We start from the raw sequence: 16,139 nt of genomic DNA, 5'->3' as shown, positions 1-16,139 counted from the left end.
ATCTCATCTCGGTACCTAATGGCAGTCAGGCTACCTCTGGCGAGCCCATGGAGGGCTGTGCGGCCCCCCAAAGAAATGCCACCCCACACCATGACTGACCCACCGCCAAACCGGTCATGCTGGAGGATGTTGCAGGCAGCAGAACGTTCTCCACGGCGTCTCCAGACTGTCACATGTGCTCAGTGTGAACCTGCTTTCATCTGTGAAGAGCACAGGGCGCCAGTGGCGAATTTGCCCATCTTGGTGTTCTCTGGCAAATGCCAAACGTCCTGCACGGTGTTGGGCTGTAAGCACAACCCCCACCTGTGGACGTCGGGCCCTCCTACCACCCTCATGGAGTCTGTTTCTGACCGTTTGAGCAGACACATGCACATTTGTGGCCTCCTGGAGGTCATTTTGCAGGGCTCTGGCAGTGCTCCTCCTTGCACAAAGGCGGAGGTAGCGGTCCTGCTGCTGGGTTGTTGCCCTCCTACGGCCTCCTCCACGACTCCTGATGTACTGGCTTGTCTCCTGGTAGCGCCTCCATGCTCTGGACACTACGCTGACAGACACAGCAAACCTTCTAGCCACAGCTCGCATTGATGTGCCATCCTGGATGAGCTGCACTACCTGAGCCACTTGTGTGGGTTGTAGACTCCGTCTCATGCTACCACTAGAGTGAAAGCACCGCCAGCATTCAAAAGTGACCAAAACATCAGCCAGGAAGCATAGGAACTGAGAAGTGGTCTGTGGTCACCACCTGCAGAACCACTCCTTTATTGGGGGTGTCTTGCTAATTGCCTATAATTTCCACCTGTTGTCTATTCCATTTGCACAACAGCATGTGAAATTTATCACAGGGGATCTTTAGAGGTGATGAAATCACCTTTGGTTGGTAAGCAAGACCTCCGTCAGTGTGATCTACATGCTAAATCGGCTGTACCACACAGACAGACAGCACTAGAGGCAGCAGAAAACAACACTAGGGAACATGGAACGATATCCAATTATATAGTATTATGTCAAATGAAGGCTATGCCGATGTATTCCCCCGAAGTACAGTATGTTCAAATATGTTCAAAACTAATGACGCATCAATGCTTTAGAGAGCAGGGATGTCAACGGTTGGATTCTGGGTCAACTTTGAACATTGAGATATTAAAGACATGATGGATCAGACGCATAGTATATAAAGGAGTGAGAAGTTAATGGTTCTCTGTAGTAAGACAACTAAGCTTGGAATGTGCTGAGTGCAGGGTAAACAAATCGCATGTGACAGTACTGATAAGGGGAGAAACCGTTGAAGGCTCATATCACTTAGTTCCCTGCTTAGCAAGAAGGATGCAATGTTTAGAGATACGGAGGAGACTGGGGTATGAATACCACCACGGGGGAAGCCATGTCTTTTGTCTGAATACAGCTGTGTCGATCCTTTGGGAAGAATTCAACTTGGTTAAGCTTCTCTAGTGTCCGTGAGTTATTTACTCTGAAAAATTACAACCTAACACTACTAATGACCATACTTTTGTGGAAATTATATATCTAAATCGTTTTCATTTGGCATACTAATATCAATATCATTGGATATAATTGAACAAGGAAAGTACGCCATTTAGACAGGGTGTCTGAGAATAAGGAGTTTTAAGTTGGAGTGATCCAACTTTTGGCTGGTCCACTGTGGCTCTTACCAGCGCAGGGCGATCTTGATGGGCGTGGTGAGGCAGGAGGTGAAGAGGTCAGCGGGGAGGTCAGGGTTCATGGGCAGTAGCTCTGAGGCCTCGCAGGCAGCCAGCTGGATACAGTTCTTCATGGAGGGGGGGAGAGGCATCTGGGCCAGGGGGTGGTTAGGGTTAATGGCTGCCACCTGGAAGAGGACAAAAAGACTTGGATTGGAGATGAGGCTAATAGAGCGACAGGCTATACAGAGACACAGGTCAAACAGATAAGCTGCACAGACGGACACACCGATTTCATGCTATCCCCGTCTGAATGAAATACAAATAGTTTTTATTAAAAAAAAGAAAAAAGGTATAGACAAACAGAGAACACCAGGGAATAATAGAAAAATAGAGAAAATATGTAATACCGAACTCTCGCACTTACCTTTTTCCCTCTTACTGGCTCTGACTTTGCTGATAGCTACTTTATTGAGGAGAAATGTACTTACTATGATGTGATATGTGGTCGTCCCACCTAGCCATCTTAAGATGGATGCACTAACTAAGTCGCTCTGGATAAGAGCGTCTGCTAAATGACTCAAATGTAAATAAAGTCAGAGAGAAAAGAGAGGTGAAAGAGAAATAACAGTCGACAAAGAACAAGATGACAGAACAAGAGAGAAGGGAAAACCAACCACAGATGGTAACACCGAGCAAGAGAAAGAGGACCAGATAAAAGACCAAGAACAGAACCAACAGAAAATAGGAGACAGATAACAGGCCAGAGGGATGTGCAGGTCAGAGAAAGGGAGTGAAAACCTTTAGGTTATTGGATCCTCTCACTGCTCCGCTATCATCCGGTAATGAGATGTGGAAGAGAGCTTTTGAAGTTCAGGGCGGCGGCCGTGTTCGACAGCACAGTGTACTCTGAACAAACAGCCTCTGGAGCAGATATTGGCTAATGTGATATTATCATTCTGGGGAACCAGACCGCCTGTACAATGCCTTGAATACAAAGGTGTGAGAGACATTGTGTGGAATGCACAGGTGTTTATGCCTGAGTGCATGTGTGCACGCGCGTCTACTCCTGTATGGGTGTATAGATCCACCCAGACCTGGTTTAAGGTCAGCCTGCCTCTAGGCAGTTTGTGGAGGTGAGCTCCACATTTCATTTGATGACCTCGGAGCGCTCCCTTCCCCTCCTTATCCAAGGCTGTGTACCATGGACTCCCTGGGCTTATAAATACTTCAGACTTATGACTGAAGCGCTTGTACTTTCGAGCTTCAAATGTGTGAGTTCTGCCATAATTCTACAATTCTGGTGCAGCCTAAATCTCCCAATGACTAACAATACGCGACGTACGGCCGAGTTTCAGGCAAGGATCTGGAGATTTGATCCGGCCCTTGGGGGTAGTTTTGTACTGATGGCATAGCTGATGCATATGATGGAAGGGTGGAATACAATTTAAAGCACTTTGTCCGTCTAGCCTTATGATAGCAAGCGTCACGGTAGATGGATGGTACCGCGTGTTGAAGAGTGGGACTCTTCATTGCACCCAGGAGACTGAGATTTACCTACCACTCCTAGTGCCATCCCATCCGTCAGAGAAGAGGGAAATTCTGCTTTAAGTGTTAAAACCACTTCCTGTTTTTCAAAAACATCACTGTGTCAAGCTGCCTATAACTGCTATGCAGGGAGGAAGTGAAAGATCTTCTCCAAAGTGTCAACCCAAACACTTAGATACAGTGCAGTAGACCAGGGACACATGCCCAGTCGATCAGACACAGAACTTCTGCTCTCTGTCCTCACATCTCCTTAGTCTATAGGGAGAAAAGGGAACGTGGGACGCACACAATGCACTCAAAGACAAGTGTCACACACAGCACACACAATCTGGGAAATGTGAGGTGAAAAAAAGCGCAATTCTCCCCACAGTCAACTCCGCAACATCTGATGTGAGGCATGGTAAACCTAGGCTTACTAACGCCACTTAGGGCAGAGTGCAGACGATGGAAGGCTGGTCATATTTTACTAAGGGCTAGCTGGTAGACACACACACACACCACTCTGAAATGCAACCAGACAGACAGACCAGCATTTTCTCCATATTTTCCCCCTTGGTGAGGTGCAAATACAACATTCCAAAACTTTCACTTGAAATCAACAGAGGCATGAAAAGTCTCTCAGTTCAGGGTGCAACAGAGCCATGGGCAGAAGAGCCGCTCCACCTAAACAACAGAGATACACTGAAACAACAAACAACCTCAAAACTACATGATGAGACAGCATGAGTCCTCCCAGTTCTAGAAACACACCGGGAATAAGTCACTTCTAATCAGTAGAACCACAGTGAAACCCCTTATGGATATAGAGCCTTCCTCTCTAATTGTAGCGTGTTATAATGAGGAGACTCCAGAGAAAGGAAACTAAATGTAGGACCTGCAGCTAGCTAACATCTCAGTGTGAGATCCATGTGTCTTCATTGCTTTTTAGGTCCACACATAAATACCACTATTAAACCTACAGCTCTGCTCAGACCTGTCTGGATAAATAGGGACGTGTGTGCGCTTGCGTATGTACACTGTGCATGTCAGTGTCTCGTACGATTACATCTTCTCTGTCACGTCTTAATGATGAAATGGGGAATGTTACACTAACCAACGCAACATGTATATTTGAACTAGTCCATAATGCATGATGATGGATCAACGATGGTGGAACAATATTGTTACACAAGTCATTTGGGATATTGGGATACAATACACCTTATGGTAAATACCACATTACTGCCGAAACCTGGCTGCTTTCGGTAATTAACATATTAGCATATCGTAATCTCAGAAATTTGCATTACAATCAGCATGGAAGGATTTTATTTTCATCACACTGGGTATGGGATTTTTTTTTACTGACACTAATTCACAGAACTAATTGTACTGTATGGGGAGCGGGGTGTACACACACACACACAGCAAGGAGTCAACAAACACAGCCTTTACAATACACACATGCACAGACACACACAGGAGTGTGCATTGGCTGAGAACAGATATACCAACAGACAAATGCACAACAATCCGACTCCTTCCGCCAAAAAGAAAGAGCACGGACACACAAACAATGCAGTGAGCATCATATTGCTGACTCCATACAGTAAGTTCTGAAATATTTAGCAGGAAGTGGACTGCTCATAACAGAGCACTCAGACACCACACCCCTGACTGAAGGTTGCGTGCGTGTGTGTGTGCGAGTGAGTGAGCGAGTGAGCGAGAGAACACCTCCCCCTCCTTCCCAGTAAAAAAAATACATTTAAAAAATGCCCCTGTTGGGATCAAGTCTGTCCCTGTGTGTGTGTGTGTGTGTGTGTGTGTGTGTGTGTGTGTGTGTGTGTGTGTGTGTGTGTGTGTGTGTGTGTGTGTGTGTGTGTGTGTGTGTGTGTGTGTGTGTGTGAATACATGCATATAAGAAGGGTTGTGTGCGTGTGAGAAGGCGTGGGCGTGAACTAGGGCCACCCTCTTTGTGCACTCTGCTGCAGAGCGTTATGCTGTAGCGGAAACAGGGATGGAGAGGAGGTGGAGAGCACAGGGACTCCCTGCCTGGGTACTATCATGCATCTTTAATAGTCTTCCGGAACTACCTCCCTCCCTCTGTCTCTCCACCTCTCTCCTTCCTCTCTTTCCCTACCTCCCTCCTCATCCTATTTCAATATTCCTCTTTCATCTATCCATCTCGCCCTTTCCTCTCCCTCCCGACTACCATTCATCTTTCCATCCCCGACCTCCAACTCTCTCTCGTTCTCCATCACTCCCCCCAATCCCTCTTCCTGTTGCTGTGCAGGCGGGGGAGAGGTGCACCAAGGTGTAAAGTGGAGCCATTTTGCCTTAGGCCAGCGGTACGATGTTATTTAACTTGGCCTAGTACTAACACAGAGGGCTATGAAGCTGAAAGCAGTGTGGTCTAACACAGTAGTAACCCCAACTGTTCTGTTCTGTGACCCAGAAAAACAACATTTTCAATACAAACTGACTGAAGACATCAGCCGTAAACTGACCCACTAAAAAGGACCCACTCCAAACACAAAGCATAAATGCCTTTTGCATATCGGCACATTCTTTTCTGATGAATAAGGTTTGTTTAAAATATCACGTTTACTTTCGACCAAGACACATACTTAGGTTATGCCACATTAAATTCCAATGTATCACATGGCCCATGTTGTTATATGGCACATTTTAAATAGTTTGTTCACAAACTCACTGGTCAGTGGCTACAACCTTACACTTGAGTGGATAGCTAGGCTAGCATGGAGTTTCTCAACAGTTCCAGCTGGCTGGAGCTAAGAGCTTTACCCCATAGTGACCCAAAGAGAACCCAGAGTGGTCAATTATACCAACACTTTTAACAGCTGAGGAACGAAGGCTACTCTCTATCCCTCTCCATCTCGCTCTAGACCTCTGTTGATCCATCTCTCCATCCCTCTCACTTTTTCGCTCTTCCTTCCCCGCTCCCTCTCTCCCGCACTGACAGATTTAAGTGTTATTGATGGGCCGCTGGGCCTTCTCTCGCTCCTTCCTCTATCTGGGCCGTGACCCCTGCTATCTCAGCCTGGTAAGAGTTGGACACATAGGGAGCAGGGCAGAGGGAGCCTGAATGGACGGATGGGGAGAAAAGGAGAAAAGATGTGTTGCTGGTATTGAACTTAGCGTGACTTTATGGTGAAGGACGAATCTCCTCTCAGTATCTGTCTTTTTCTCAGCCTCTCTAGACTGCATTGTAACACTTTTTTTTGTCCATCGCCTCGCTGCCATCCCTTCCTCTCCCACTTCTCTTTTCCCCACTTCCTCCCCCTTTCTATTGCTCGCCCTCTTCTCCACCTCTCTGCCCCCTTTCTCTACATCTACATTCTGCCCCCTTTCTCTACATCTCAACCCTCCGTGTCCTTCTCTCGCTCATCCTCTTTCTTTCTGCTGTATTCAATATAATCTGAAGTGCGTTCAAACTCCTCCATGAATAATTGAACTGCGTGTTGTCAATTCACTTGAGATGCCACGGCCAGGAAGAAGAAAACAGGGGAATAAAGGGGATGGAGGGATGGTAGGGAGGGGGAGAGGAGATCCTGACCAAATCAAAACACTATCATTAATTCATTTAGCTCCAGCTGCTTATTCGCTGGCAATGATCACAGAGAGGAGATTGTGAAACGCTTCTTTCATTCAAAAGAATTAGCTGGCTTGCCATTCGGAATTCAAGGCACATTATACACACACATACCTTGGTCTCGCTGGGAGAGTGGTTGTGTGTGTGTATGGGGGAACTGTGTGTGTGTGTACGTCTGTGTGTGTATACAGAGCATTCAAAGTATTCAGACTCCTTGACTTTCCGATATTTTGTTACGTTACAGCCTTATTCTAAAACCGAATTAATAGTTTTTTCCCCCCTCAATCTACACACACACACAAAAATTGTGCACATTTATTTTTATAAATGAAATACATTTACATAAATATTCAGACCCTTTACTCAGTACTTTGTTGAAGCACCTTCGGCAGCGATTACAGCCTCGAATCATCTTGGGTACGACACTAAAAGCTTGGCACACGTGTATTTGGGGAGTTTCTCCCATTCTTCTCTGCAGATCCTTTCAAGCTCTGTCAGGTTGGGTGGGGTGGTGTCGCTGCACAGCTATTTTCAGGTCACTCCCGAGTTGTTCGATCGGGTTCAAGTCCGGGATCTGGCTGGGCCACTCTAGGACATTGAGACTTGTCCCGAAGCCACTCCTGCGTTGTCTTGGCTGTTTGCTTAGGGTTGTTTTCCTGTTGGAAAGTGAACCTTCACCCCATTCTGAGGTCCTGAGTGCTCTGGAGCAGGTTTATCATCAAGGATCTCTGTATTTAAAAAAATATATAATGTTTCCCTCGATCCTGACTAGTCCCAGTACCTGCCATTGAAAAACATCCTCACAGCATGATGCTGCCAACACCATACTTCACCGTAGGGATGGTGCCAGATCTCCTCCAGACGTGAAGCTTGGCATTCAGACTAAAGAATTCAATCTTGGTTTCATCAGACCAGAGAATCTTGTTTCTCATGGTCTGAGAGTCCTTTAGGTGCCTTTTGGCAAACTCCAAGCGGGCTGTCATGTGTCTTTTACTGAGGAGTGGCTTCCATCTGGCCACTACCATAAAGGCCTGATTGGTAGATTGCTGCAGAGATGGTTGTACTTCTGGAAGGTTCTTCCATTTCCACAGAGGAACTCTGGTGCTCTGTCAGTATGACCATCGGTTTCTTGGTCACCTCCCTGACCAAGGCCCTTCTCCCCTGATTGCTCAGTTTGGCAGGACGGCCAGCTCTAGGAAGAGTCTTGGTGGTTCCAAACGTCTTCCATTTAAGAAAGATAAAGGCCACTGTGTTCTTGGGGACCTTGAATGCTGCAGACATTTTTTGGTACCCTTCCCCAGATCTGTGCCTCGACACAATCCTGTCTCGGAGCTCTACGGACAATTCCTTCGACCTCATGGCTTGGTTTTTGCTCTGACATGCACTGTCAACTGTGGGACCTTTATATAGACAGGCGTGTCCAATCAATTGAATTTACCACAGGTGGACTCCAATCAAGTTGTAGAAACATCTCAAAGGTGATCAATGGAAACAGGATGCACCTGAGCTCAATTTCGAGTCTCATGGCAAAGGGTATGAATACTTATGTAAATGTATACATTTGCAAATATTTCTAAAAACCTGTTTTCGCTTTGTCACTATGGGGTATTGTGTGTAGATTCATGAGGAAAAATGTATGTTTTATCCATTTTAGAATAAGACTGCAACGTAACAAAACGTGGGAAAAGTCCAGGCCTCAATACTTTCCGAATGCAGTGTACATCTCTGCCACCCACCTCCAACTCCTGCTCTCTCTGCAGGGCGAACTGTTTGAAAGACTTGACGATGATGCCAGCGTTGGAGCAGTCGTAAACGAAGATGGAGGGGCTGCCCATCCACGTCTGGAGGTCGTACACAGACAGAGGGATGTACTGGGTGTAGTTCTACAGGACAGACAGGATGGGGGTTATTAAACATTTTGGTAGACAACATTAGATGCCATGTTATAGCCACCTACACGCCAGCAAATAGAAATGTTCTCTGTACTACTAGCAATTATTTGTTCAACCTTGTCCAAAATGAGTTTAAGATGTTGCCAGATCCTTCAATCCTCTTTCAATACTAACATTGAAAGAAAGAGGGGGAGATTTGGTTTTAACTGTACATCTGCGTTCCAATTCACTTTTTGGATTGGATGTGGGGAAGCAATGAAAGTCCTGGTGCTGTTTCTGACTACTATACTGGGAGATACTCTGTGGTGGTGGTTTTAGGAGGTGGACCAGAGGGATCAATGGGGCCTTGGCACACCGTAGCAGACAGTAGGCAGCAGGGCTTGTTTTATAGGAGTCATCATTAAGGGGAATAAAGAGAGGAAGAGGAGAGGAGGAGAGGCTCTGGGGTGTACTGGGGAGAGGCATCGCCCAAACCAAGACAGGAGCAGTGTGTCTTTTAGAGTGGGTGCTTCCTTGTGTGAGTTGTCCATAAAATAATGTATTTCTGTAACTATTTTGGTTGTTGGTGAGGGGTGTGTGTGTGTGGGATAACTTGTTTAAGTCTAATATCAGTGGAGCCAATGGACCTGTTAGTGTGTGTTTGTGTTCATGTGTATTCAACGATTGGACTTTATTTGTGAGTCTTAGTGTGATTGTAGAGGCAGAAGTGGAAGTCATCATTGGATATATATATATTTCTGCATGTGTGTGTTTCTCTCACCTTGTTGAAGACCCAGATCTCTCCGTTGACGGTGGGTCGGGGGACCCCGTGTCCATTGTAGTGGAAGAGGACACGCTCCTCCTTGGCGTTGCGTCTCAGGGACGTACACAGCTTCTTCACCTCGTCTACGGTGGGGTCCAGACTCTGCTTGTAACGTGCCTGAGCGAGAGAGAGAGAAACCGAGAGAAAGAGTGAGAAAGAGTGGAAGAGCGTTAACATCATTTGATATTGTGTTCTGTTATCACGCTGCTACAACTATCTGCCCCTCATTTGATCTGACAACATGCCTTCGATGAGAGGAGAGAGAGAAGGAAAGAGACGCATTTCAGTTTGAGAGTGTGGACAGACACATACACCATAGTTTAAAGTGTATCGATTAATAGACGGACGCGAGTGTAGAAATATGAAAAGGGGGTGAAACAAGAAGCAGGCCAAACACACACAGGTCTTTCCAATTCAACTCCCTCCTCTTTCATTCATCATTAAACAACTTTGGAGAAACAGAGAGCATGTGGATTGACCGTCCTTCCAGGCCAATGCCTCGAGGACTAGAAATAACTAGATACAACTGAATAGCGCTGCTGAAAGTAGGTTAGGGCTATGGGCGATGTCTTTTTGGTTCTATTTGAATAATATTTTTCTATGAGAAAGGAGGTGTATTTGCGTCATTGCTATCCTACCTGGGGAGAATAGAATAGGCTATTGTGCTTGCTGTAATAGGTTTCAGTGGCATATTTAAATAATGCTCCTGCTGCCTTTAATTAGGGAAACAGGCCTCGAGGTCATTTAGCAATGAGAGCAGAGTGGGACAATGGCCTGCTTTGTGTGTACACGTCGTCATACAAAAATAGACTGTCCGCATCCTGTACAATGGATTAAAGTGAGTAATAAGAAATCAATAGGTTTTTTTTTTTTTTTTTTTGTGCCTCAACTATGTTTTACCTCAAGCGTCCTTTAGGAAGTTTTTCTTGGTAAGCCGCACATTATTACATCAACCTAGTACAAACCCGTTCCCATTCAACCTAGTACGAACCCGTTCCCATTCAACCTAGTACGAACCCGTTCCCATTCAACCTAGTACGAACCCGTTCCCATTCAACCTAGTACGAACCCGTTCCCATTCAACCTAGTACGAACCCGTTCCCATTCAACCTAGTACGAACCCGTTCCCATTCAACCTAGTACGAACCCGTTCCCATTCAACCTAGTACGAACCCGTTCCCATTCAACCTAGTACGAACCCGTTCCCATTCAACCTAGTACGAACCCGTTCCCATTCAACCTAGTACGAACCCGTTCCCATTCAACCTAGTACGAACCCGTTCCCATTCAACCTAGTACGAACCCGTTCCCATTCAACCTAGTACGAACCCGTTCCCATTCAACCTAGTACGAACCCGTTCCCATTCAACCTAGTACGAACCCGTTCCCATTCAACCTAGTACGAACCCGTTCCCATTCAACCTAGTACGAACCCGTTCCCATTCAACCTAGTACGAACCCGTTCCCATTCAACCTAGTACGAACCCGTTCCCATTCAACCTAGTACGAACCCGTTCCCATTCAACCTAGTACGAACCCGTTCCCATTCAACCTAGTACGAACCCGTTCCCATTCAACCTAGTACGAACCCGTTCCCATTCAACCTAGTACGAACCCGTTCCCATTCAACCTAGTACGAACCCGTTCCCATTCAACCTAGTACGAACCCGTTCCCATTCAACCTAGTACGAACCCGTTCCCATTCAACCTAGTACGAACCAGTTCCCATTCAACCTAGTATGAACCAGTTCCCATTCAACCTAGTATGAACCAGTTCCCATTCAACCTAGTATGAACCAGTTCCCATTCAACCTAGAATGAACCAGTTCCCATTCAACCTAGTATGAACCAACTAACTTTTTTAATACATCAGTTCCCATTCAAGGACTTCAGCATTTAACCCACACAATCATTAGAAACACCAAGCTAATTAGCAATGAACCAATCAGTCCAATATGTATTTGTATTCAACGACGTCATCCAGTCTCCTCATTCGGCTTCAGAACACAGTGAGAATGCCTTGAAAGCTAAAGTTGCTGATTGAGTTTGGTGCAATCAGATAGGACTGCAGTCTGAACACTGCCTGGCGGATAGACACTCAACGATCCAATGTTAGTCCTTATGAGATTAAGTGTTATCAGCAGCTGCTAATTGTGTTAGAGTTGGGATTTCACAATCGGATGTACACTGAAATGTGAGTGGGGAGAGATGGGGCGGTAACTTGATCAGTTTAGGCTGACTAAACTTTCTTCAAGCGAGTGTGTTCGATGGAGAGAGAAAAGAAGAGGAAGAGAAGGAGAGAGAAAAGGAGAGGAAGAGGGAGAGAAGGAGAGAGAAAGGAAGAAAGGAGAGAAAGTGAGAGAGTGAAAGCGCTTGTGTACATGTGCCCATCACACACTCAACTGCTGTTCCCAATCTTTACCTGAAGGGGGAGCCCTGGTACCCCACTGGGACTCTCCTTGCAGGTAAGTCAATACTCCCAGGAAGTCCTCCTCCCATCTCTCCTCTATCCTCCATCTCTCTGCCTCTGCAGCTAGCTCCCAATGCCCAGCAGTGTCTGAGCAGTCCCATTGGCACTGAGCTGGGAATTTGATGTGCGTCTGCCCTTTCAGTTTCTGTCCGTCTCTGTTTAGTTGGCTTTATCGAGGTGTCCATGTATTGATCCATCACTCCTTACAAAAAAATCTGACTGACTCCATTGGTGCATGAAGTGGTTCTGTTGTTTCTGTCAATGTCAGGACAGATATGGTGCCTGGCGCACGTCAACCTGAACCGAGTTAAACCCTGCCCTGTCTGCTTCAAGGAACAGGTACCAGGGAAGGATACAGATAACCAAGAACACGAAAAGACAGACTCTTACAATCTCAGACATACTGATACCGTAAGCTACTCAAATACTCGCTCTCTCACACACACACACATTTTCCACTGATGGTGGACCTGTGGGACTCGGGATAATCCCTGTACTAGAACAAGGAAAAGCAGAGAGCGTAACCAACCTCTCATCCCTGATCTGCTCCATAACAATAAGAGCATATGTCCCAAATGACACCCTATTCCCTATGTAGTGCACTACCTTTGACCAGAGCAAGCTCCAAAGTGGTGCACGACATACAGAATAGGGTGCCATTTGAGACGCCACATCATTAACACACTAAACCTTTCCTAAAGCCATCTCAACACTGAGGGGTGCAGGACGGTAAGCCCACGAGGACATTAGAGACTAAACTCACTCTGATTACAAAGGAAAAGATGGATGGTATTACCAGCCTTGCATAAATGTTGTGTAACAAAAATATGTGACACAGAAAGATGAGATTGAGAATGAGGAGATACTACTACAGGCAGATTGTAAGCTTGGTCACCAGTCTGATAGTTTTTTACCAGAAAGACTGAAAGCTGATAATCTAACAGACTGAAGTTGCAGATCAAAAAGCATGTATGCAAAATAAAACTATTTGCAAAATCAAATTGTACTTTTTACATTTCTTTCTAAAAGCTCTAAAGAACAAGCAAGGATAGACAATGTCTGAAGACAGTTTGTATAGTTGACAGCAGCAGTGGCACCCCGACTTGTCGTCAATGAACGCAAATCTGTTGAGTGCTGTGCCTTTTCCTGTCATCGGGAAGGGCTATGTTAACATTTCAGCACAAATACTGGGATTGTTTGGCTGAGAAGGAGAACCACAAATCTAATAGGCAGAGAGAGAGGAAAGAAGAGAGAGAGAGTAAGAGAAATAGAGTCATTTCTCAAGCACTGTATCATCTTCCTGCTTTCAGCTGCTCAGATCAATACCGCTGAGGAGAAATGATGCCAATGGTTTGATGGTGCGCGCGCACACAATGAGCAGGCCTGTATTTCTGTTCACTTTCGTTGCATGTTCACAAACACACACACACCCTTTCCTAGATCTGTCAGTGATGACGTGTGTTGGTGCGAAGTCAGCCAGGGGCTCCTTTACTTTGGGTCAATTGTCTTCCAATTCACACCTCAGGAAATTGAAGAGACCCTTATGTCACTCCTGTTAATAGACACCCAGTCAGACACATTCTAGTCACAGTAAAGGCTATAGGCGACCATATAAAAAGCCATTCTATTTCTATGGAGGGTACTGTCCTTGCCAGACTGAGTAACATGATGCAAGTGTCATGACAGAATCATATCACCTTGTAAAATGATTTTAAAGAGATTCTCCGGTACTTTTGTATACTTATTTTGCCAGTAGTTCTGAAAGTAGTGCTCACGAGCCAAAAGTGGTCCCCGAAAATTGAGACATACGTACAGATACATTTTGTGTAGAGGTCAACCGATTAATCGGAATGGCCGATTAATTAGGGCCGATTTCAAGTTTTCATAACAATCGGAAATCGGTATTTTTGGACACCGATTTGGCAACAAAAAAAAATTACACCTTTATTTAATCTTTATTTAACTAGGCAAGTCAGTTTAGAACACATTCTTAGTTTCAATGACGGCCTAGGAACGGTGGGTTAACTGCCTCGTTCAGGGGCAGAACGACAGATTTATACCTTGTCAGCTCGGGGATTTGATCTTGCAACCTTACAGTTAACTAGTCCAACGCTCTAACCACCTGATTACATTGCTCTCCACGAGGAGCCTGCCTGTTACGCGAATGCAGTAGAAGCCAAGGTAAGTTGCTAGCTAGCATTAAACTTATCTTATAAAAAAACAATCAATCATAATCACAAGTTAACTACACATGGTTGATGATATTACTAGTTTATCTAGCGTGTCCTGCGTTGCATATAATCGATGCGGTGCGTATCGTTGCTCCAATGTGTACCTAACCATAAACATCAATGCCTTTCTTAAAATCAATACACAGAAGTATATATTTTTAAACCTGTATTAACCAGGTGAAATTGTGTCACTTCTCTTGCGTTCATTGCACGCAGAGTCAGGGTATATGCAACAGTTTGGGCCGCCTGGCTCGTTGCGAACTAATTTGCCAGAATTTTACGTAATTATGACATAACATTGAAGGTTGTGCAATGTAACAGGAATATTTAGACTTATGGATGCCACCCATTAGATAAAATACGGAACGGTTCCGTATTTCCCTGAAAGAATAAACGTCTTGTTTTCGAGATGATAGTTTCCAGATTCGACCATATTAATGACCTATGGCTCGTATTTCTGTGTGTTATTTTGTTATAACTAAGTCTATGATTTGATAGAGCAGTCTGACTGAGCGGTGGTAGGCAGCAGCAGGCTCGTAAGCATTCATTCAAACAGCACTTTCCTGCGTTTTGCCAGAAGCTCTTCGCTGTACTTCAAGCCTATCAACTCCCGAGATTAGGCTTGTGTAACCGATGTGAAATGGCTAGCTAGTTAGCGGGGTGCGCGCTAATAGCGTTTCAAACGTCACTCGCTCTGAGACTTGGAGTGGTTGTGTTCCCCTTGCTCTGCATGGGTAACGCTGCTTCGAGGGTGGCTGTTGTCGTTGTGTTCCTGGTTCGAGCCCAGGTAGGAGCGAGGAGAGGGATGGAAGCTATACTGTTACACTGGCAATACTAAAGTGCCTATAAGAACATCCAATAGTCAAAGGTTCATGAAATACAAATGGTATAGAGAGAAATAGTCCTATAATAACTACAACCTAAAACTTCTTACCTGGGAATATTGAAGTCTCGTGTTAAAAGGAACCACCAGCTTTCATATGTTCTCATGATCTGAGCAAGGAACTTAAACGTTAGCTTTCTTACATGGCACATATTGCACTTTTACTTTCTTCTCCAACACTTTGTTTTTGCATAATTTAAACATGTTTCATTATATATTTGAGGCTAAATTGATTGTATTGATGTATTATATTAAGTTAAAATAAGTGTTAATTCAGTATTGTTGCAATTGTCATTATTACCAATAAAAATGTATATATTTTTTTTAAACCCAAATTTTTTTTTTATATTTTTTTTTTATTATTATTTTTATATATATATATATATATATATATATATATATATATATATATATATATATATATATATATATATATATATATATATATATATATATATATATATATTTTAAATCGGCCATTAATCGGTATCGGCTTTTTTTGGTCCTCCAATAAATCGGCATCGGCGTTGAAAAATCATAATCGGTCGACCTCTAATTTTGTGCACAACTTTTTACTCGCTCTCTCTTTGCTGTCTGTGCATCTTGCTAGCTGTCACTCAAATAGTGAAGGAACCTCATTGGCTGGAACTCGAATTGTTAGGGGGCTGGCCCACGTTGGGGAAAATGTAGTGAAAATGGCGCAGCACAGATTTCAGTAAACAGTCGCTTTCAAACTAGGGATTTTGTGTCTAATTGAGGTAAGACAATAGTTCTCTTCATAGATAATGCATGAATGAACTACACATTGGCACATCCAGCCCAAAGTGAGAGATATAAAAATACTTACTAGTCACCAAAGTTCCGGATCACATCTTTAATACAGAGTGAGCTGTAAATAGCGAGGGGGACTAGAATTGCTTTTTACAGTTTTTTTATTAAAAGGAATCAGTTTTCCTTGTCATATCAGTCATTGCATCCCTTTAGAGAGCTATTTATAACTTGCAAGAAATGCCCAGATCAACCAGCCCATGTCAGCTAACGTTTTTAGTAAGGTTTTTTAGCCCAC

The 16,139-nt window shown here is 44.5% G+C and overlaps 1 protein-coding gene across 5 annotated transcripts in view; it reads right to left on the bottom strand.

Moving 5' to 3' along the window:
- Positions 1-16,139, bottom strand: part of LOC120066011 (regulatory-associated protein of mTOR-like) — a 195,043-nt gene that overhangs the window by 122,185 nt on the left and 56,719 nt on the right. For all 5 annotated transcript variants that reach the window (XM_039017056.1, XM_039017073.1, XM_039017064.1 and 2 more), the window contains exons 5-7: positions 9,448-9,606; positions 8,532-8,678; positions 1,668-1,843 (exon numbers count right to left, since the gene is read on the bottom strand). In XM_039017056.1, the coding sequence (XP_038872984.1) occupies positions 1,668-1,843; positions 8,532-8,678; positions 9,448-9,606 (482 nt within the window). The remainder of the gene's footprint in view (positions 1-1,667; positions 1,844-8,531; positions 8,679-9,447; positions 9,607-16,139) is intronic.

Source organism: Salvelinus namaycush, chromosome 2 (genome assembly GCF_016432855.1).
Source record: "Salvelinus namaycush isolate Seneca chromosome 2, SaNama_1.0, whole genome shotgun sequence".
Lineage (NCBI taxonomy): Eukaryota > Metazoa > Chordata > Actinopteri > Salmoniformes > Salmonidae > Salvelinus > Salvelinus namaycush.
This window is presented reverse-complemented; position numbering and strand designations above follow the sequence as displayed.